General features: G+C 53.1%; 1 protein-coding gene and 2 long non-coding RNA genes across 5 annotated transcripts; 1 reads left to right on the plus strand and 2 right to left on the minus strand.

The window, feature by feature from the left end:
* The first annotated feature begins 9,226 nt into the window (after positions 1–9,226).
* Positions 9,227–21,532, plus strand: SSTR3 (somatostatin receptor 3). Of its 3 annotated transcripts, XM_077949785.1 has the most exons (3): positions 13,286–13,875; positions 15,059–15,205; positions 17,910–21,532. In XM_077949785.1, exon 3 carries the CDS (start codon positions 17,946–17,948, stop codon positions 19,200–19,202), a length of 1,257 nt encoding a protein of 418 aa, XP_077805911.1. In that variant the 5' UTR covers positions 13,286–13,875; positions 15,059–15,205; positions 17,910–17,945; the 3' UTR covers positions 19,203–21,532. The 3 variants fall into 3 exon arrangements, with proteins under 3 accessions (XP_077805912.1, XP_077805911.1, XP_015005771.2); XM_077949786.1 differs by lacking the exons at positions 13,286–13,875; positions 15,059–15,205 and adding an exon at positions 9,227–9,728; XM_015150285.3 differs by lacking the exon at positions 15,059–15,205.
* On the minus strand, positions 9,312–10,063 carry LOC144331742 (uncharacterized). Its single transcript, XR_013399112.1, has 2 exons — positions 10,000–10,063; positions 9,312–9,834 (listed from the first exon to the last, which is right to left on the minus strand). It is a non-coding gene; the product is annotated as an uncharacterized LOC144331742 (long non-coding RNA).
* LOC144331743 (uncharacterized) lies at positions 13,277–18,835 on the minus strand. The gene is made up of 2 exons (XR_013399113.1): positions 17,428–18,835; positions 13,277–14,887 (listed from the first exon to the last, which is right to left on the minus strand). It is a non-coding gene; the product is annotated as an uncharacterized LOC144331743 (long non-coding RNA).
* Positions 21,533–22,156: the final 624 nt, after the last annotated feature.

Raw genomic sequence — 22,156 nt, forward strand, 5'->3', positions numbered from 1 at the left:
CTAAGTTCTGGGGAGGTGCCAGACCTCCCCCTCCTGCGGACAATTACTCTCCTCTATCTCAACTTCTCACTCATTCATCAAACACACATTTATTGAGCACCTTTTCTGTGCCAGGCACTGTTCTAGGTGCCGGGGATCCAGTGGTGCCCAGAAGGACCTGCCCTCAGGAGGCTGACACTCTAGAGAGGCTAAGAGATCTAAGAGGCTGCCCCTGACAACCCAGAAGACCCCAGTTTCTAGCCCATGAAATGCTTGAGTTTCCACATTGTGCTTTCCCAGAGCTCCCAGCCAACCCCACTGTCCCCATAAGTGCCCCATGTTCTGAGGCAGGACCCCCTCCAGCTCACTCACCTCTTGGGAGTCCCCCTTAAAAGGGACTGGGTGCATAGGGGAAACCCCTTTGCTTTTCTTAGTTTCAGCTCAGACAAAGTCATGATGTTTTTAAAGTTACTTCTCTTCTGAAACAGAAATGAAATACTAAACCCCACCCATCCATGGCACAATACAGATGCAGGCGGCCAGGACCCCACTCCCTAGTATGTTCGATGTCTAAGATCCCCGAGGCACCCCCGGAGGTTGGCCAGAGTCTGAGACAGCCTCTTTCTGCTCCCTCCTCTTCACAGAGCCGTGGGATAAACTCCAGAGCCTCCTCAGCAAACCATGGCTCTGAAGGCCTGGCCATCCTCTGCCTCCCACTCTTATTGCACTCACACCTCTACCATCAGACTGGACTTTCATTTCTTCCGTCCCATATTCATGCTTCTTTCATTCCAGGCCTTTGCACATACTGGTCCCCTTTCCTTGAACCCTTTCCTCTGCTCCTGGAACTTCCCTGCAGGCCAAAGGTGGGCCTGGATCTCCTTCCACGTGTGTTCAGCCCATTAGTTCTAACCCAGTAGAGACAATCTTTGCTTCTATACGATAATAATGTCAGTAAATAACTTCCTTTGCTCGTTGTCTTGGCTTCCACGCACATATTATCTCATTTAATGTTTGAATAACCTTCCAAGATAGGTACTCATAGCCACAGTTTGCAGAAGAGGAAAAGAAGGGCCACAGGATTTGGCTCAAATTGACAAGGCAGATGCTGTACTTTCCCATCCTCTACCTCTGTTCCCATCCTCCTGGCTAACAGAATCCTAGTTTTGTGCACAGGAGCAACGTACCTAACACCAACAAAATACATGTTTTCCCAGCTGGTTTTGTCACTGGGGTTTTCGGGTCACATAGTTCTGGCCTAGAAGACATATGTGAAAATCAGCTGGAGAGGTGGCTTCTGTGAAAGTTGTTTTCTTCCATAAAAAAATGACGGGCCCAGCTGGCACTGCCCCTTTCCTGTCCCCTCCTCTGGCCTGAATACTGATGGGATGTCGGAGCTGCAGCAGCCATCTTGTGAGCTTGAAGCCACAAACATGAAGATACAAGGCCCCATGCTGAGAGTGGATGAGCAGAAAGATAAAAAGAGCCTGGCTTCCTGGCAGCAGCAATGGGCAGCTGAACCAATGCTAACAGCTGCCTGGTTATGGGAACTAAAGAAAATGAAACCACCTAATTATTTATGTCACCATTGGTCAGGCCTTTTGTTGCTGTCAGCTGACAGCATTTGTCACTGAGGCGGTAGGACTCCTCGCGCAGTGCTCTTCCCACTGTATAATTGTTCCCAGCAGCCACCCCACATGGGGTGAGCCACTTGCTTCTGCTCTGCAAATTGGCTGAGGACGGAGGCCCCTCATGTAGGAAAGAGAAAGCTTATAGGAAGTCAGTGAGAACCTGTTTTGAAACAGGAAGACCTGCTGGTTGTGGGCAGGAGCTGACACCATGGTTTGCTCTCTCATGCGACAACAACCCCTCCCAAGTGCCCACCTAGTGCCAGGCCTGGGCTGGCAGCAGGTTCTGTGCCTCACTCAGCCCTTCTTGCAATGAAATCATGGCCTAGTGGTTGAGGAAAGTGCCTGCCAAACGAGGCCACTTCATCTGGTGCTCTCTATTCTAGAGGCTGGCTGTTCCTTGTCCCTTCTTCAAAGCAGAGGCCTGGGGTCCCCCAAACTCCTCCGATCCTTTCATCCTGTCATTTCCTGGCCACAAGCCTGGACAATTCGGCTTCTATCTGTTAAATCCACCCCTTGTCCCCACGGCTGCTCCCTAACCTAACCCCTGCCATGTCTCCCCTGGACAGTAGCCACAGCCTCCTGCCTTCCCTCTCTCTGCCTATACTCCGTTTTCCACCAGGTGGCCTGGGGATTTTCCTCGTTTACAAACAACTGTGCCGTCAAAAATGCTAATAGAACCACTGACTTATTCAGTCATTGAATCCTTCAGCAAATAGTTATTGAGACCGTGTGTCAAGCCCAAGGCTTGGGGGTAGGTCAAGCATGAGTCTGCTCCCAGAAGCTCACAGGCCAGTGGGGAGGCTGTCCAGCCAGCAGACAGCCCCAGGAAATGGCCCTTCTGCTTGGATGTCTCCTGAGCATTTCAAACTCACACGCCCCACCCAGCCTTCATCATTCAGTAAATGCATCCAGGCTCTCAAACCAAAAACCTGGGCGTCCTCCTTGACACCTTCTCCCTCACCTTCCACTTCCAACCCATCACCGACAATCTCCCCAGCGCCCCCCACTTCTCTGCATTGCCACGGTTTCTAATGTCCAGGTCAGCACTGTTTCCTTGCTGGATTCCTGCGGTAGCCTCCTGTCATAGTCAGCGATTGGCACAATAATGCTGTGTAACGAACCAAACCGCCTTCAAACGCAGAGGCAAGCAGCAGCAGGCCCGTATTCTCACACTCACTAGTTGTAGGTGGACAGTGGGTCTGCTGACTTAGGAGGGTTTGGCTGGTGACTTGGCTTCAGGCTGGGGATGGGTGGTCTCGTTGCTGGCTGTGGGTGTGTGTGTGTTGGCTCCACCTGTCTGTCATCCTCCTTAGACCAGCATTCCCTGGGGCATGTCCTTCTCATCCTTCTCACAGGAGCATGAGAAGTCAAGCCAAACCATGCAGTGTTTAAGGCCTCTGCTCATGCTTCACATGGCTGAGCCCAGCACCACCAATGGGGCAGGGACAGGAACTCTTCCCAGACTTGGAGGAAAGCAAATATTCCCTGAGCATCAATCCTAACGCTCATATCTCCTGTCTGGCCTTCTTGTTTTCACTCTTGCCTTTGGCCATTGTTTATCTCCACAGAGTGGCCAGAATGATCATGTTAAACCACCAATCACCAATCACGTTATACCACTCCCTTGTATAACACCCTCCAATGGCATCTCAGGACGTTTGGCATGAAACCTCTGCCCTCACCTACAAGGCCTATAGGATGTTGCCAGTTTCTACCTCCAGATCTCACTTGGCACTATCTTCCCTTTCCTTGCAAAGCTCCAGCCACAAGGGCTGTGATCTGGTTTGGCTGTGTCCCAACACAAATCTCATCTTGAACTGTAGTTCCCATAATCTCAAGGAAGGAACCCAGTGGGAGGTAATTGAATCCCATAATCCAGGTGGGAGGAACCCAGTGGTAGGTAATTGAATCATGGGGGAGGGGGATGATTACCTCCATGCTGTTCTCGTGATAGTAAGTGAGTTCTCATGAGATCTGATGGTTTTATAAAGGGTTCTCCCCTTTTGCTTGGTACTTCTCCTTCCTGCCATCATGTGAAGAAGGACGTGTTTGCTTCCCCTTCTGCCATAATTGTAAGTTTCCTGAGGTTTCCCCAGCCATGCTAAACTGTGAGGCAATTAAACCTCTTTCCTTTATAAATTACCCAGTTTTGGGTATGTCTTTATTTTTATTTTTAATTTTGTTTTATTTTTTGAGATAGAGTCTTGCTCTGTTGCCCAGGCTGGAATATAGTGGCATGATCTCAGCTCACTGCAACCTCCGCCTCCCAGGTTCAAGCAATTCTCCTGCCTCAATCTCCTGAGTAGCTGGGACTACAGGCATGTGCCACCACACCCGGCTACTTTTTGTATTTTTAGTAGAGACAGAGTTTTGCCATGTTGGCCAGGCTGGGGGTATGTCTTTATTAGCAGTGTGAAAACAGACTAATGCAGGCTGCTCCCAGGATTTGCACTGCATGCCAGGCCCCTTTCTACCCTGGGACCCTTGCTCAAGCCGCTCCTTCTACCCATAGCACCCAGAGCTTCCTCCGCAATCAGCCCACAGTCAATCTCGATCACCTCCTCCTCCTGCTTCTCTCTTGGTGCCTCTGTTGAAGAACAGTCTTCATCACTGTTTATAATTAAGTGTTTATTAAATAGGTCTATTTGTTCAAAAAGTGCTTCCCTTCTAGACTATAAGCTCAAACACACACAAGGACCTGTGTGTTTTGTTTTACACTAAGACCCTAGTGAGTCCTGGCCACCTAATCCATGTGGAATGAATGTCATTTGTACAAATGAGTAAGTGGGTGAAAGAATGGACTTTCATGAAACGAGAGAGACTGAACCATGCCAGCAACCCAGCTGAGCCCAGCCTCCAACCACCCCAGCCAGGTGCCAGCCATGTGCGAGAGCTGACCTGGATGTGCTTGCCTAGCTGAGTCTCCAGATGACTCGCAGCTGGCCACCATGAAAGAAAAGAATGGCCCGAATGAGCCCAGCCAACCCACAGAATCATAAGGGATAATAACATGGCTATTGTAAGCCACTACATTTTGAGGTGGTTTGTGACACAGGCACTGATACTGAAACCTTGACTTTTTGTAGTCTAGACTCTTCATTATCTGCTCCTCTGGTCTCTGACCTCTCCTCCCTACCCACCGTTCCTACCATGCTCCAGAGAGATATTGACATTTGGGGACATCTGACTCCATCCAGCTCTCACATGATATGGGAGGCAGAGCAGGACAGGCCCCGGAGAGGGAGAGGCAGATCCAGGATGTCCCTAGAAGGCTTCTGGAGAGGACCTCAAGGAAGGTGAAATGAGCAGTTTTCCACAGAATCCAAAATTCAATCAATACAGTTCCCACCTACTAACTACATGCTTCACACCAAGCTGTGGCAGGAGCTGGAGGTGCAGAGAGGGGTGAGGTACAGCTCCTTGCTCACCAGTGGTTCAGAAGCCAGTGGGAGAGACAGACGTGTGAATAGACATCTACCATGTGGCTTGATCCACAGATCACAGAAATATATTCAATATAGAAAGGAAGAGACTCTGGTCTCAAGGCGCTAGGGTAGAGATGTTTCCACCCCCACCTCCTCGCTGAAAAGCAGCCACGACAATAAGGAGAACAAGAAACAGAAACGCAAACTCCCACCTTCAAAGAAGCCAGGAGACACCTGTAACCCCAAACCACAATGTATGAGCAGCGAGAGCAGATGGAGGGTGGTAAATGATTGAACAGAGCTGAGGAAGGCAAACCTAAATGCCTGCTGCTGCATGGTGGGGTGGAGTAGGGGCTTTGGAGACAGAAAAGATGCAAATCATCTGTTCTTGCAGAACCCTGGGGAGGCTCAGAATTAGGGAACCCAGACATCATGGATGGTGAGGCAGGAGGCTGAAAACGGGGGGTTGTGTGGGAGTCTGCTTAGGAGGAGTGAGATCCCCCAGCACCACCCCAGATCTTCTCTTTTCCATTATGTGGTCAGGCATTCACCCCTCGCTAACCCCGGCAGGGAGAATTCAGCCAGAGTTCTCTGGACCCAGAGACATTCGCTACAGGGCAGAGTGGGGGTGAGGCACCAGACTGCTTTTGGAGATGCTGTCAATTCGATGATGCCTTGCAAACAATCACTCCTCCACTCCTACCCTCCCTACCCACCATTCCTACCACGTTCCAGAGAGATATTGACATGCCCTCCATGGGAAGGGCGCGTTTCCCCTCTCCCCTGATGCTGGGCTTGGCCATGTGACTTGTGGCCACTGGGATGACGACAACTGCGCCAGGAGAGACTTCGTGGGCTTGTCCCCGTGGACATGCTCTCTTATGCAGCCAAAAAAATTAACATGCCCTGGATGAGCCCACTGGTTCCCAGAGTAAAGGAGAAACACAGAACAGAGCGGCCTGCTTGACCTGCAGACCCGCAACTTCACACAGATCTGCCCAGTCGAGCCCAGTCTAGATCAGTTCATCCCAGCTGACCCGAACATGTGTGAAGAGAAGAAATACTTACTGTAGTGTGCCGTAGAGACTTTTGTGGTTGTTTGTTACACAGCACTATCTGACTGACACAAGGAGATTAAGTGAAAGTCTGGGGTCACTGAACATGGTGACCCCAGCCCCCTTCCCTGGCCCATTTCAGATGCGCCAGCACCCAGCCATACACTCACGCCAGGAATGAAATTGGAGGATCTGGTCACCCCAGAGAAAAGTCTTACAGATGCTGACTTTGGGGTGTCCTTGACTAAAGATCCAGCTGCCCCACAGAGATGCCCACCATTGTACAAGTACTGCTCTTGGGCTCCGGTCAGATTTTAATGCCTCAATTTTTTTTTTTTTTTTTTTTTTGAGACAGAGCTTCACTCTTGTTGCCCAGACTGGAGTGCAATGGTACGATCTCAGCTCACCGCAACCTCCACCTCCTGGGTTCAAGTGATTCTCCTGCCTCAGCCTTCTGAGCCCTGGGATTACAGGTATGCATCACCACGCCAGGCTAATTTTGTATTTTTAGTAAAGACAGGGTTTCTCCATGTTGGTCAGGCTGGGCTTGAACTCCCAACCTCAGGTGATCCGCCTGCCTTAGCCTCCCAAAGTGCTGGGGTTGCAGGCGTGAACCACCGTGCCCGGCCTTAATGCCTCACTCTGAAACAGGAGTGGCTAACACAGAATGACTGGTTGAAGAAGGCTCTAATGATAGCTATTGCCCCAAATGATAAATGAAAGACACCCAATCAAACAAGTAGAAGAAAATGAATATCAGCAAACAATAAAGATGATGCAGTGAGCAGAAGAAAACTTTGACAAAACCATCATTGCCATCCTTGAAGAGCTAAGGAAACGTACATCCACAAATGAGTACAGAAGGCCACAGCAAAGGAGGAGGCAGAAATCAGGCGAGAACTGGCTGGGCGTGGTGGCTCATTCCTGTAATCCCAGCACTTTGGGAGGCCGAGGTGGATGGATTGCTTGAGGCCAGGGGCTCGAGACTAGCCTGACCAACATGGTGAAACCCTGTCTCTACTAAGATCACAAAAATTAGTTGGGTGTGGTGGCATGTACCTGTAATCCCAGCTACTCAGGAGGCTGAGGCAGGAGAATCACTTGAACCCAGGAGGCGGAGGTTGCAGTGAGCTGAGATTGTGCCCCTGCACTCCAGCCTGGGTGACAGAGTGAGAGAGTGAGAGAGTGAGACTCTGTCTCAAAAAACACAAACAAACAAACAAAAAATAATAAAAAACAGGAGAGAGTTCTTGGAAATGAAAAATATGTTGATTTAAAAAAAGAGGGATTGGAAGATAAAAACAGATTTGTAAAAAACCTCCCAGGAAGTAGAACAAAATGATAAAGACGAGCAACAGGAAAAGTAAAGATTTCATCCAGGAGGCCCAATATTCAAATAATAGGAGTTACAGAAGGAAATAACAGAAAAATGTCTCAGAACTGAAGAACACCAATCTTCACATTAAAAGGCCACTTGATGCTCCAGATGACAAATGAAAAAAGACTCAAGCAAGTCTTGTTATAAAATTTTCAGAAATTTAAGGATAAGGCAAAGATCCTAGAAGATTCCAGAATAATAATAATAAAAAAAGTTAGCTTAAGTTACACACAGTGGATTGGGATTAAGAATTGTGCTAGAGGCCGGGTGCGGTGGCTCAAGCCTGTAATCCCAGCACTTTGGGAGGCCGAGACGGGCGGATCATGAGGTCAGGAGATCGAGACCATCCTGGTGAACACAGTGAAACCCCGTCTCTACTAAAAATACAAAAAATTAGCTGGGCATGATGGCAGGCGCCTGCAGTCCCAGCTACTCGGGAGGCTGAGGCAGGAGAATGGCGTGAACCCGGGAGGCGGAGCTTGCAGTGAGCCGAGATCGCGCCACTGCACTCCAGCCTGGGCGACAGAGCCAGACTCTGTCTCAAAAAAAAAAGAATTGTGCTGGAAGCGCTAGAGACACCCACAGATGCCTTCTGTCAGTTGAGTCAGAGTCATTCTCAATCTCAAATTCTATACCTAGCCTATCTATCAACAAGTGTGAGAGGGGAATTCACTATTTTGAAACATGCACACTTTCTCTGAAAGTTACTAGGAGCTATGCTCTATTAAAATGAGAGAGGAGGCCAGGCGCGGTGGCTCACATCTGTAATCTCAGCACTTTGGAAGGCTGAGGCAGGTGGATCACTTGAGCCCAGGAGTTCAAGACCAGCCTTGGCAACATGGCAAAACCCCATCTCTACTGAAAATACAAAAATTATCTGGGCATGGTGGCATGCACCTGTAGTCCCAGCTACTCAGGAAGCTGAGGTGAGAAGATCGCCTGGGCCTGGTAGGCAGAGGTTGCAGCGAGCTGAGATTGCACCACTGCACTCCAGCTTGGGTGACAGAGCAAGACCCTGTCTCAAAAACAAAACAAAACAAAAAAACCAACCCCCCAAGTCCCCCACAAAATGAGAGAGTAAAACATCAAGAAGGAGGACATGGAATCTAAGAAACTGGATTCATACAGGAAAAAGCTGAAGGCAATCCCCAAACAATAATGGAGAGAGAATCTCGGGATGTCAGCTGCACACGGGCCCAAGGGCAGCTGGCCCAGATAAGAGGAGCTCAGTAGTCTCCAGGACAAAATCGTCCCTGAGGCTGGACTCTGGAAACTCCACTGTGTGGTTTTTACGAAGCTATAGCAACGTGTGGAAATGCTTAGTGCAGGAAATTGAAGATATTTTTAAAAACCAAAAAATGAAGCAAATGAAAAACACGAAGCAAATGAAAAAAACGAAGCAATTATGAACTCCTGGCTGAGCAGGAAATAATATTTACATTGCATTAATCATGGGAACACTGGATATGCATTTAACAGAAACTCGACAAGATGGGGAGAAGGGGTGAGAGTGTGTAAGAAATGTAAACTTCTCCTCTACTATAAGAGCAGTCAGTAGATAACGGGTAAAATTGAGGGATTAAGACATTAAAAAATCAATATTATATTTAGCAAGAAAGAGTTTAACCGAGGGAGCAATTGCTGAGTGGGTGGGATTACCTCTGGGATGGGAGGGGCGGGAGGGACGCGGGACGACTGCTGTTTTTTGCTGTTATAAACCTTTTCAGCACTACAGTAGTCCACTTTGTGGAGTTTCAGTTACCTTCGGGCAACCACAGTCCAAAAATACTAATAGCTTTTGAAAGAAAAAAACAGAGAAAGAGAGAGATCACCATCACATAACTTCTGTTAGAGTATATTGTTATAATTGTTCTATTGTATAGTGTATGATTAATTATTGCTGTTCATCTCTTAACTGTGCCTAATTTATAAATTAAACATTATCTTTCTCCACCATCGTGGTGTGTGGTTGACTCCGCTTCTCGCCACAGCTTCTCACAAGACTCTCAGGATCAAGTCATTCCTGCGCAAGAAACAAAAGCAAAAAGGACCCATTTCCCCAGTGGATTTGTATGAAAACTGGCAATAACATCAGGTACAGCTCCAAAAGGAGGTATTGGAAAGAACCAAGCTGGGTCTATAAGGAACTAAGCGTGAGATGCTACACATATTTACGTTGTATCAAGGTCATGATCATCTTACCATCGCAAGCTGAAAATGTCACCACTGTCTGGACAGCTGGACATGTTTGATTGGGAAGGTACTTTTTCTCTTTGTTTATATGCTCTGCACTAGTAGGCTGGGTTCAGTAATACATAGGTGAGAACTTTTATTTAAAAAAAAAAATTATCAGCCTGTAATCCCAGCTACTCGGGAGGCTGAGGCAAGAGAATCGCTTGAACCTGGGAGGCGGAGGTTGCAGTGAACCAAGATGGCGCCACTGCACTCCAGCCTGGATGACAGTGCGAGACTCTGTCTCAAAAAAAAGAAAAAATTATCAGGCTGGGCAGGGTGGCTCATGCCTATAATACCAGTACTTTGAGAACCTGAGGTGGGAGGATCGCTTGAGGCCTGGAGTTTGAGGCCAGCTTGGCCAACATAGTGAGACCCTGTTTCTATTTTTAAAAATTATCATAGGTATGTAAAACATCATACAGGAAAAAATAATAGCATACATATGCAGGTTCACTACTATCCATGGTTTCAGGCATCCGCTTCATGTATTGGGATGTATGTCCCAAGGTATTATAAGGGGCGTAAAGGGGGGACTATTCTACTGGTTTCTAAATTTACTTGCAAACAGTACTTTGATGAAATAAAAGCACATTTTATTTGCTTTTATTTCAAGGAATCTTGAAGAAGGGAGTGTCCGAGAAGGGGAGGGCTCTGGAGAAGGCTGCCAGAGCAGGGGATGCCTAACCATGCTGAAGTTCGTGAAGAGGGGGACCCGGAGTGGACTGCTAGGGACTCGCGACACCAGTGAGGTTCAGATGGAGGCCCTGGTGCTTTAGAACGAGAAGAGGGCCAAGTGGCAGGAGCGCAGGCTGAGGCTCGTTACACGGGGCCCCTAGGCCGCGGTAGGGACTGTGGATTTTACTTGACAAAAAGAGCAGGTGGCCATGGGAAGGTCTCAAAGAGGCAGCTGGGATGACTTATGTTTGTAATGGACTCACTCTCTCTGCTGAGTAGGGGGCGAGGGTGGAAGCAGGGGAGTGCAAGGCGACGGTGGGGTGGAGGAGGAAAAACCCTTCTTTACTGTCTTAGTGTCTCTGGCTGGGCTGAAGAATTAAACGGACATAAGGCAGATCAGCAGGAGAAAAACATACAGATTTCATTTGCATGTATGAGGGAGCCCCCTCCACCCCCCGCCCAAATGACCAAGACCCAAAGAAGTGACTAGACATAAGGGCTTTTGTGTCAGGTTGAACAAAGAATGGCGATTGTGTAACTGGGAAGATAAGGGTTAAACGATTTGTTCTTACGGTTTTCTTTTGGCCTCGACTCTCCTTATCCGGTAATAAGAATGTCTTTCTTCCTCCTAGCATAGGGAGGGCGTCTTTCACAGGGCATTTTCGCTCCTGCTTTCAGGAAGAAAAGGGGAGGTCAGAGCACCCTTTCTGCACCTGCTGTTTCTGAAGTGCCTTTAGTTCAAAGAAATCAATGTGGCCGGGCGCGGTGGCTCAAGCCTGTAATCCCAGCACTTTGGGAGGCCGAGACGGGCGGATCACTAGGTCAGGAGATCGAGACCATCCTGGCGAACACGGTGAAACCCCGTCTCTACTAAAAAATACAAAAAACTAGCCGGGCGAGGCGGCGGGCGCCTGTAGTCCCAGCTACTCGGGAGGCTGAGGCAGGAGAATGGCGTAAACCCGGGGGGCGGAGCTTGCAGTGAGCTGAGATCCGGCCACTGCACTCCAGCCCGGGCGACAGAGCCAGACTCCGTCTCAAAAAAAAAAAAAAAAAAAAAAAGAAATCAATGTGTCAGAGTGGCATATTCTGGGGTGGTGTGTCCTGAACCCCTTCACTGGCCTGGCCCAGAAGGGAGCCTGTGGATGGAGAGCAGTGGAGGGGTTCTGGGCAGGAGCAGCAAGGCTCGGAGCTGGGGAGGTGTGTGACTGGGGGCACGCTGACAAACATTTACTCCTTTAACCTTCACAAGAACCCCCGGGCCGGGCAGTCAGGGGTGTACACTCTACTGAAGGAGAAAACTGAAGTTCAAGTTCACTGCACGGCAAGGGCAGAGCTGGGGCTCAAACTCCCCTGTCCAGTCTTCAGCCCCTGTACCCCAACCTGCAGGAATAAGTGAATGGATACATGAGGCTGGCTGCGCCTAGGGCACAGAGGGGCGAGGGAAATCCGCAGAGGAGGAGGCCCGCGCAGGCGGCAGACTCAAAGCTGCAGTGCCAGGTGGGCTGCCGGGGGAGAGCTTTTATTCTGAGGGCAGGGAGAAGCCATGGGTAGGGAAGGGTGGTCAGTGCCATGGAAAACCCACCCTTGACCCTGAGGACATGCTCCCAGGAGCCCACCCACACCTCATGAACTTGTACAGACCAAGACAATGAGACCTGGAGCAAGGGCCTTGACCCGGGCACATGGCAAACGGAGGGGCAGCGTTAAGAGACCAGGCCAGCTCCGGGTGGAAGCGGGTGTGTCCTACTGTGTGCTGCCGCACGCACGGTAGCACTTCTGGACGAATTCAACTTCCAGTTCTCTGCAGCCCCAGGTACCTAGTGACAAAGGAGATCCAGCCCTGGTCCCAAGGAATGGCCCAGTTTGGAAAGCATCCTAGGTGGTGCCTGGCACGTAGTAGGTGCTCAGCCAAGACGCGTGTCCTTCTCCCTCCCGTCTCTGACTGTTCCTTTCCTTATCACTCCTGTGCTGAGGCAGGAATCAGCACAGGCTGGGGCATGGCATCCCAAGACAGCTGGGCCTGTGCTCAGGACCACAGGGCAGAGTCTCTTAGACCAGAGATCAGTAAATGTGGCCCATGGGGCACATCCCACACACTGCCTGTTTTTGTGCAGCCGACGAGCTGAGAATGGTTTTTACGGATGACCATTTGCAATCAGTTGGATGAAACACTAACTCTAAACTCCAATTAAGCAAACTATGTTGCCTCTAAAAAGAACTCTATTCTTCTCATTAGTGGACCTGCATTACAAAACACTGGCCTGAATTATTATTATTCTATTTTGAGTTTTGTCAGTTAGAAAATAGTGAAACTCTGTTTTCTCCCGGCACAATGATTTTGCCCTCAAAGCCTGAAATATTGGTTCTCTACTCTGTCCTTCTACGCACCCTGCCTGGGGCTCTCCAGATTTAACCAATCCCAGGGCTAATGACCCCCACCCGGCCTCCCCGGTGGCCGGTGCTGGCTGCGGCTGGTATGCCCGACTGCAGGGCTGGACTGTGGACTCTCGGGCTGGTCAGCCTCACACCCAGCCTTGCCTTGGGACACAGCTGTAGCCCCGTGGGACCTGTGCCGCAGTGGCCTCGGGGAGCTGCTCTGGCTACTGGCTGGCAGCCTCAGCTCCCCTGAGCACTGAGCACATTCTTTTCTCCAACTCCCTGCGGGAGCCAAGGCCAGCGGGCGTGGGTGGCTGAAATCTCCTCGGTAACAGGGTCTGCCCCCCTCCTGCTCCCTCGCTGGGCCTCCTCCCTTAACCTGCCCCCCACCCCCCACACCTGCTCTCTGGCCCTCGGCCCCTCCCTGCTTGCTCCCTCCTTTCGCGGGCTCCATGTCACCATCTGTGGCACAGTCCCTCTCTGTCACTCTCCCTGCCAACCCCTCGTTCTCCTTCCTCCCTCCTCCTCTCTATCCTGCCTCTCTCTGCATCTCTCCCTCTCACCCGTGTCTCCTCTCCTCTCTTTCCTCTTCGTCTTCTCCCTGTCACGCATCTTTCATCACTCCCCCTCATTCTGCCTTTCCTCCTACTCACGGTCTCCTCTCCCTCTCTCTCTCTCTCTCCCCCTCCCTCTTTCTCTCTCTCTCTCTCTCTCTCTCTCTCCACCTCCTCCCGACCCCCTTTCCCCTCTATTTCTATTGGTTTGTGCGTCCCTCGTTCCCCTTTTCTCTTCTTCACCCTGGGAAGCTTCTCCCCCTTTATCCTTGCCCCTGCCCCCCCAGGATGTGTCCTGGAGATGGGGGGTGACGTACCAGGCGCTGGTTGGGAAGTCAGGGCCGGAGACCAGATGGGAGAGGCTCTGTGGACAGCCGTGGCCGAGGGCCTGGGAGGGGACCTGAGCCCGCAAGCAGTCTAGAAGTGGGTGCCGCGTGGGGACCCCAGTTAGGAGTGCCCTCCTAACCAATCCCAGGGCTAATGACCCTGGGGACTGGGCAGGGAGAGGGGACAGCAGAATGATAACCAGCCTGGCGACAAGGAGGGAAGCCCTCACCCTATGGGCAGGTAAGGAGGCTGGGGCCCGGATGATGTCCCGAAGGGTGGGGTCCCGGAAGCCCATCCTCTGCCCAGGATGAACTTGGGAGGCTGGGGCTGGGGAGGCAGAGGGTGGGGAGTCCCAGGGAGGCAGGAGGGAGGCCTTCCTGTGACCTCCCGGCCAGCTGCAGGGGCAGGGGCATTAGTCTCAGAATCTTGTGCCATGATTCCAGGATCTCGGAATCACAGAATCGCAGGCTGTCAGGGCTGGAGGGAGCCAGATGCGTCATGTCGTTGGCTTTCCCAGCTCACGTGGCAGCTCTCCTGAGCTCCCCCTCCATACCCGGCACTGTGCTTGGCACGCCTCCATTTAATCTCTGCAAACAACCCTGGGAAGTGGGTCCGCTTGTCTTCCATACGATGAAACTGAGGTCCAGGGGGATAAGTGACTTGCCCGAAGTCATACGACGAAACTGAGGTGCAGGGGGGAGAAGTGACTTGCCCGAGGTCACACAGCAATTTGGCGTCATTGCTGTGCAACAGAGCCCAAGCCCCCAACCCTGGGCCTGTGGGGTGTGCTCCTGGGATAAGGCCCCAGGCCTGGGGTGCGAGTGAGTCAGTTGGCGCTGACAAGCATAAGCCAGGTCTCTTTGGGGAGAAGGCCCAAGGGTGTAGAGGACAATCAGCGAGCCAGGAGCCATCGCCCTGCACTCTTCAGGACTGTCATGGCCTTTGATTCTTCTCAGCCTGAGGCCTTCAGAGGAGCCAAGTGGGGCCAGGAGGTACTGATGGTTTAGAAGTAGACAGAACTGAGTTCGAATTCTGGCTTCCCACTCTCCAGCTGGGTGACCCTGTGCAGCTTACTTAACCTCTCTGAGCCTCAACTTCTTCTTCTCTAAAAACTCTCCCTCTTGGGCTTCTTGAGGATCTCGTGATGTGAGTCTGAGGCTTCCATCTGGGGACAGTGTCCCACCTTGGAGCTCTCCTTGCTGAACTGCTTGGCTGTTCACATTTATGGCTGTTCTGGGTGATGTCCTAGGTTCTGGGGTTAAGAAATCAATCAATCAGGGCCCCTGCATTCAAGAGCCAGTGTTCTAGCGAGTGAGAGATGGGCAAATGGAGAATGATTGGGGTGCCTGGCCTCCCTGAATTATTAGGGCTGTGGGGCTCAAGGCAGCCACTCACCCTCTCTGTGCTGTCTCCTCCTGAACAGTCCTCCGAGGAGTCCGCCCCCAGCTTTCAGGCAAGCTTGTGCCAAAGATAAACCAGACAGGGAGGAAAAGTCCCTCCTTCCCAAGGATGAACTAGATCATGCACAGGATTCCAGCTCTTTAAAGAAAAGACGGCACCTCAATTGCAGGTCTGGCTTACGTGCTTGGAAAGCTGTAATTTCCCTGCTTCTGCTCCCTGGGCACCTCAAACTTTGACAGGGACGACCGGCTGAGATAAAGGTGGAGACAGGGTTTTCCAGGAGGGGGCCAGGGGTTCTGGGAGGGGCGACTGCATTCCCTGGTACAAAGGAGGGTCTGGCTAGGCGTGCCGCGTTCCTGTCAGGACCATGTGTGTGTCAGCGCATGCGCTTGTGGGTGCACAGATGTGTGCTGGGCAGGCGTGGGGGTGGGACAACCTCAGAGCTTACCCCCAGTGGGCTACCCCAGGGGCATCTGTCCCTGAAGCCTGGAAATTAGGCCTGCCCAGCTCCTTGCTTCTCTCGCGAGCCTGGTGCTCCCCTCCCTCATCTAGCCCTGGCTTGTGATTGGCTGACCAGCAGGGATGCTATAAAGAGGATCTGTGCACATCACAGGGCGGCAAGGTAGATGGTGACGCGGGTCCCCTGCCAAGGAGGCAGGGCTCTAAGGTTCCAGGTTCCACAATTCCAGGTCTAAGATGGACTCATTCTAGCATTCTGAAATTCTAACATTCTTTGATTCAAGGATACTGAGTCTAAAATCCTATGGCTGTAAGATTCTCTGACTGTTCTAAGAATTCCAAATTCTATTTTAAGATCTCTAAGGTCCATTAGGCTTTGAGTCCATGATCCTCATAGCTCAAAGCCCTGGGGGCAACTGGGAAAGCGGGGTACCAGCTGGGCACTCAGGTGGGTGCCTTCCCAGGCCTGGCTTCAGTTTGCCAGCCTGTGGAATGGGCGTAGAGGTCGTCACTACAAATTTTTCTAGATTTGCCACTTCCTAGCTGTGACCAGAACATGTGACCTCACGTTTGCTCCCCATCTGTGCAGTGAGGATGACAGTAGTGCCTCCCTCATGGGACACCATAGGATACTGCAGTTCACCGGCTTAGCCTGGCACCTGGCACAGTCAGGGCTCAGTGATGAGCAGCTGGCAGCACTGTTAGGATCCTCTAGCCCACTGTCTAGGTGCCCCTCCCTTAGTGCTGCTGTTCCAGGCCCAGGAGACCTGATGAGGGGTTGGGGAGAAGGATGGGTTGAGGACAGGTTGGGGGATGACCCAGGCTCAGAATCCTTCTCTTCTCCCAGCCCCAGGAACAGGGAGGAGATGCTCTGAGCCCAGCCAGCTTGGGATGCTTTTGGAGAAGCCATGGCCTAGGGGTTCCCTGCTACCCTTGACTTCACCCAGCCTGGCACTGTAAGCCCGCTGCAGCCCCAGGTCCTTGGGGCAAGGGTAGCCAGGCGTGCTCAGAGGTGTTTGTTTGGATTTGGGGTGCCTTTCCTTCCCAGAAGCTTTGCACCTCAACAGTGACGTCCGTATAGGGCAGTGCGGACCACAGCTCCCAGTGGAGGGAGGAACTGCAGGCCCAGTGTCAGGGATATTAGAAGAAGAGCTTCTCCTCTGAGAGATTTCTCTTCCCTTCAGGGTTTTCTGCAGGGAGAATCTGAGGACAGCCAGGAGCCAGGGGATTGAGGGATAATTAGGAAGAAGGGGTGCAGTGGGTGGTCCAGGCCCCAGAGGAGGCTCCTGCTTCCAGCCTGGCCCTGCCTGGGCCGCCTCCTGAGCGTGGCTTTCCGCAGTGGGGTCGGACATTCCCCCTTGGCATTGGAATTGGCCCACTCCAGGCTTCCTGGTTCATTTGATGCCTGACACTGAGGCAGAGCTTGTGCCTGTGGGAAAGTGACAGGGCGGAAAGCAGTGGGGAGGGTCCAAAGCTGGCTGGAGACTCCACATGGGAGGGGATCAGAGTCTTGCAGGGGAGCCCGGAGGAGCCCCGGCTTCTTACACGCAGGCATGGGATGAGAAAGACACTAAGAGAGCACGTGGAGTGCAGTGGGGGCTCTTGCTTGTGCTGCAAATCCCTTCTGAAAATGTTCCCCTCTCCAGGCAGCTGGCCCCTCCAGCCAGGGGGCGGGGCTGCTCTTGGATACCATCTACTAAGTGAATTGTAAAGTTCTCCAACCCCAGCCGGCCGCTGAGGAGAAGGGGTCTCAACCACCTGCCCCCCAGGTTCATAGCCAACCTTCCTGGGCAGGGCCTTTGGGAGGGGCATAGTGGGATGGCCCAGGCTGATGGGGGGCGCTAAGGACTCTGACTCCCAAGGGAGGGGACACCCCAAGCCTGTGGTTCTTAACTCCATTTGGAACCTGAAGAATCTGATATTAACCTTCACCTGGAGTTTCGGGCGTTCATGGATCCTCTGAAGTTCAGGTAGGGAGCGGGTTTCCAGGTGAAGGTCCTGTGATATGAAGCAGTGTTTTTCAGATGTCAGGACGAGACCTGTTGGTCTCGCCAGCAATGCAACCCACTTCACAGGGGCCTGCCAGCTGGGGCCTCACATGTAGAAAGGAAGGGCAGGTATTGGTTGATGAAACAGTATGACTTCATGCCGCACACCACACCCTCTCCCCACGATGAAGAATGATCACCTCACCTCCCCAAGCCTCAGTTTCCTCATCTGAGAAAAGGGGATAACATGACTCAGCCTTGTGGCACTGTGCAGGGTGAATGAGATGGTGCACTTCCCATCCTCTGAAATCTCTCAGACGATGGGAGGATGGGCATGCGGCAGGTCCCCAGGTTCAGCGTGATGGGAGAGGGCAGCACAGAGAAAGCCATTCTCTGCCGTGACCGAGCTGTTTTTCCTTCCCCCAGGCAAATAGCTGACTGCTGAGCAACCTCCCCTCAGCCATGGACACGCTTCCTCCATCATCATCGGTGTCCACGACCTCAGAACCCGAGAATGCCTCCTTGGCCTGGCCCCCAGATGCCACCCTGGGCAATGTGTCAGCGGCCCCAAGCCCAGCAGGGCTGGCTGTCAGTGGCGTTCTGATCCCCCTGGTCTACCTGGTGGTGTGCGTGGTGGGCCTGCTGGGTAACTCTCTGGTCATCTATGTGGTCCTGCGGCACACGGCCAGCCCTTCAGTCACCAACGTCTACATCCTCAACCTGGCACTGGCTGACGAGCTCTTCATGCTGGGCCTGCCCTTCCTGGCCGCCCAGAACGCCCTGTCCTACTGGCCCTTCGGCTCCCTCATGTGCCGCCTGGTCATGGCAGTGGATGGCATCAACCAGTTCACCAGCATCTTCTGCCTGACCGTCATGAGCGTGGACCGCTACCTGGCCGTGGTACATCCCACCCGCTCGGCCCGCTGGCGCACGGCTCCGGTGGCCCGCATGGTCAGCGCGGCCGTGTGGGTGGCCTCAGCCGTGGTGGTGCTGCCCGTGGTGGTCTTCTCAGGAGTGCCCCGCGGCATGAGCACCTGCCACATGCAGTGGCCCGAGCCGGCAGCAGCCTGGCGAGCTGGCTTCATCATCTACACGGCTGCACTGGGCTTCTTCGGACCGCTGCTGGTCATCTGCCTCTGCTACCTACTCATCGTGGTGAAGGTGCGCTCAGCCGGGCGCCGGGTGTGGGCGCCCTCGTGCCAGCGGCGACGCTCTGAGCGCAGGGTCACGCGCATGGTGGTGGCCGTGGTGGCGCTCTTCGTGCTCTGCTGGATGCCCTTCTACGTGCTCAACATTGTCAACGTGGTGTGCCCACTGCCCGAGGAGCCTGCCTTCTTCGGGCTCTACTTCCTGGTGGTGGCACTGCCCTACGCCAACAGCTGTGCCAACCCCATCCTTTATGGCTTCCTCTCCTACCGCTTCAAGCAGGGCTTCCGCAGGGTCCTGCTGCGGCCCTCCCGCCGCGTGTGCAGCCAGGAGCCCACTGTGGGGCCCCCGGAGAAGACTGAGGAAGAGGATGAGGAGGAGGAGGATGGGGAGGAGAGCAGGGAGGGGGGCAAGAGGAAGGAGATGAACGGCCGAGTCAGCCAGATCACACAGCCTGGCACCAGTGGACAGCAGCGGCCGCCCAGCAGAGTGGCCAGCAAGGAGCAGCAGCTCCTACCCCAAGAGGCCTCCACTGGGGAGAAGTCCAGCACCATGCGCATCAGCTACCTGTAGGGGCCTGGGGAAAGCTGGGGTGGCCCGAGGAAGGGGCAGAAGCCGTGGGTGTGCCTAGGGTGTACTTCCCAAGGTGCCACAGGCCCATGATAGGATGTTGAAGGGCCTGGGCTTTGATGCTGTTGCTGCCAGGACTTGCTGTGTGACCTCGGGTAGGTTGCTTCCAGTCTCTGGGACTTGTTTTCTCCTCTGTGACTCAGGGATAGGAGTCATCAGCCTGGATGATCTATGTCAGATGAGAGGTTTGGAGGGCACTACTGCTGGGCTGACCTTGCTGAGCGAGCAAAAGGTGGGTGCAGACTGGCCTCCCCCCAGGGCTGGAGTGTGTGGGGGCATCAACCTGAATCTTGACCCTCAGAGGGACAAACCAAGGCCAGGATTTCTTGGGCTCAGAGTCAGGGACACAGGAACTGCTGGGGGCTGGGCTGGAAACCTAAACAGAAGAAAGCCTAACCTGGTGGGAGGCGTGGCGCAGAAATGATCAGGCCCCAGATCAGCTCCCTCCTCTCGACTGTGAGGCCTTGGACCAGCTCTGCTCCTCTCTAGGCCTCAGGCTTCACCCGGGGAAACCCCAACAACCTCCATGCCCTTCTGGCCCAGGCAGTCAATGCTGGAGGTCCTGTGCTCCTGGGCGCAGAGAGAACAGGTGAATTTCCCAGGAAGCGAGTGAGGGCCAGCTTCAGGGTCTCTCACTGCCTGGGCTCTTTCAAGGCCCTGCATCTACTTTTGTACTTGTCATTTTGTATTCGTTTTCTTAAAGAGGGACCTCAAACTGCATAAGCTTAGGCCACCCAAAGCCTGGCTCCACCCCTGCTGAGGTCAGCCACTGAATCCCCAAGGAAGCTCACGTTGGGTCTTACGGCTGGAGTAGGGGCTCCCAGGGGTTCCCAGGTCTTTGAGGGCTTCCAGGCACCTCCTTGTAGGAGAGGCCATTCCTGTTTCTCTCCTTGTGACCCATATTCTCCCCTCCTGGAGACTGAGGCAGAGACCCAGCCCATGGGGACTGGCATGGAAAGGCACAGTGTCTGCTGAAGAATGCTGAGAGGAGAAGGAAGAGGAAGGGAGAAGAGGAAGAGGAAGAAGAAGGAAGAGGAAGACAAGGGGGAAAGGGGAGGATGAGTGGGGGAAGGAGAAGCACATATCTGTTTCCTGGAGCCGTCTGTGGCCTCCCTGGGCTGAGCTCAGTGGTAGCATCTGTGAACCTGAGTTGCCGACAACAGCCCCACCCAACCAGTACTGAGGGAAGGACACGATCAGGGTGGAACAGCCAGGGTGCAACGGCAAATGCACAGAGTACAGACGGGCACAGGGCCTGCGTCCCTGAGGGGCCTGAGAGTGCTGCCAAGAAGGGCTCAGGTCTTAATAAAGCCCTAGGGTGAAGCTGGCTACCAGGGACATCGGGAGGACCGGGGAGCCCCTGGTGGGTGGGGAGCAGGCCTCCCCATGCTCTATCATCCTGGAGACTACAGGTTGAGAGGCCCAGGAAAGACAAGAAGAGGTTGAAGTGGGACTGTGGAGGGGGACCACGGGGAGCAGCCACTATCCAAGGCTGGGCCTAGACTCTGTCCCAGAGATGGTCCCTCAGAGCTGTGGTGAGGCTGGCCCTGGGAGGGTGGGACCCCCGGTGAAATCCCTCCACTTCCCCACCCCCTGCAGAGGGCAGGGGTCCTCAGGGAAAGCACAGGAACCAGATTTTGGAGACTTGGATCTTCAGCACACCTCAGGGTCCTGGGCTGGCATGGGCCTTCTGGGCCTCAATTTCCCCATCAACAAATGGAGATGAATCACAGCTTAGCTGCCTCCTGGGATCTAACAAGAAAATGAGTCATGTGAGGTAACTTCGAGGCTCACTGCAACGGGTAGGGTGGGGTGTATCAGATTATAAAGTGGGAGTACCCTCCTCACCCCCAGGCTTGGCCTATACCCCCCTCTCCTTCATCAAGTGGCCGGTCTGTGTCTGTCCTTTGGGGTGGTGACACTGTAGGCCATGAGAAATGGGCAGTCTGGGGGTCAGAGGCCAAGGGTCAGGGAGGCAGGACTTGGGGAGAGAGTGAGACCCTCAGAGGAGAAGGAAGTTTATAAAACCACATTTTGTGTGGAGATGGAGGCTGGAGGCCCAGCCCTGGGACTTGGTCTGGGGTTCCTTGAGGAAGATCTGAGGGTCTGAGAGAGGAAGGATGCCCTGGCCTTCTGGCCTTCTCTGGCTGATCCTGCCTTCTTGCTGCCTAAGACAGGAGAGCAATGTCCTCGAAGGTTCCCCGGGAGGCCAGTTAGGAAACCCTTTGCTGCTTCTGTCTCTAGCTCTTGTCAATAAAGATGGTGACATCTGATAACAGCGGTGGCCTGGGCCAATTTATCTGCCAGACACTGTGTCCAGATGGGTGTGAATGTGCAGGTGTGTGTGGGCTCCGTGCACCCTGGCCTCTTCAGGCGAGACATCCCAGAGTCCAGGTCCTTCAGGGAACGTGGAAGGTACCCTTGATGGGGCTGAGCCCACATCCTTATAGACCTTGATCCAAAAGCAGTAGATGTCCTTTTTCCCTATTATCCAAATATTAGATTTCAGGGAAGAAAGTGGATTGGCTCCAACTAGGTCACATGATGGTCCCTTGGGCCAATCACCAAAGCCATGGTGATAGGGTGCCATGGTTGGCCGGGTGCAGGTCATGTGCCCATATTTCCAGCCAGAGAGAAGGTAGGGCACTGTGATGGACAATCTGGCCTGGCCCATGGGGCAGAGGTGGGTCAGGGACAGCCTACTAATGGCTAGGGGAGGTGGGCCAGGCACCAACAACCAACAGCACGCGGGTCTGGGTGTGTGCGTGGTTTGCTGTGTGTGACTGCCTTTGCTGGGTGTGATATTGTGTGTCCAGGTTTGTGTGAGCCCAGTGCAGGGTGCATAGTAGGTGGTCAGGACATCTTAGCTGCGTCCATGAGTGAATGTGCACTGGGGT

The sequence above is a fragment of the Macaca mulatta genome, chromosome 10 (assembly GCF_049350105.2).
Source record: "Macaca mulatta isolate MMU2019108-1 chromosome 10, T2T-MMU8v2.0, whole genome shotgun sequence".
Lineage (NCBI taxonomy): Eukaryota > Metazoa > Chordata > Mammalia > Primates > Cercopithecidae > Macaca > Macaca mulatta.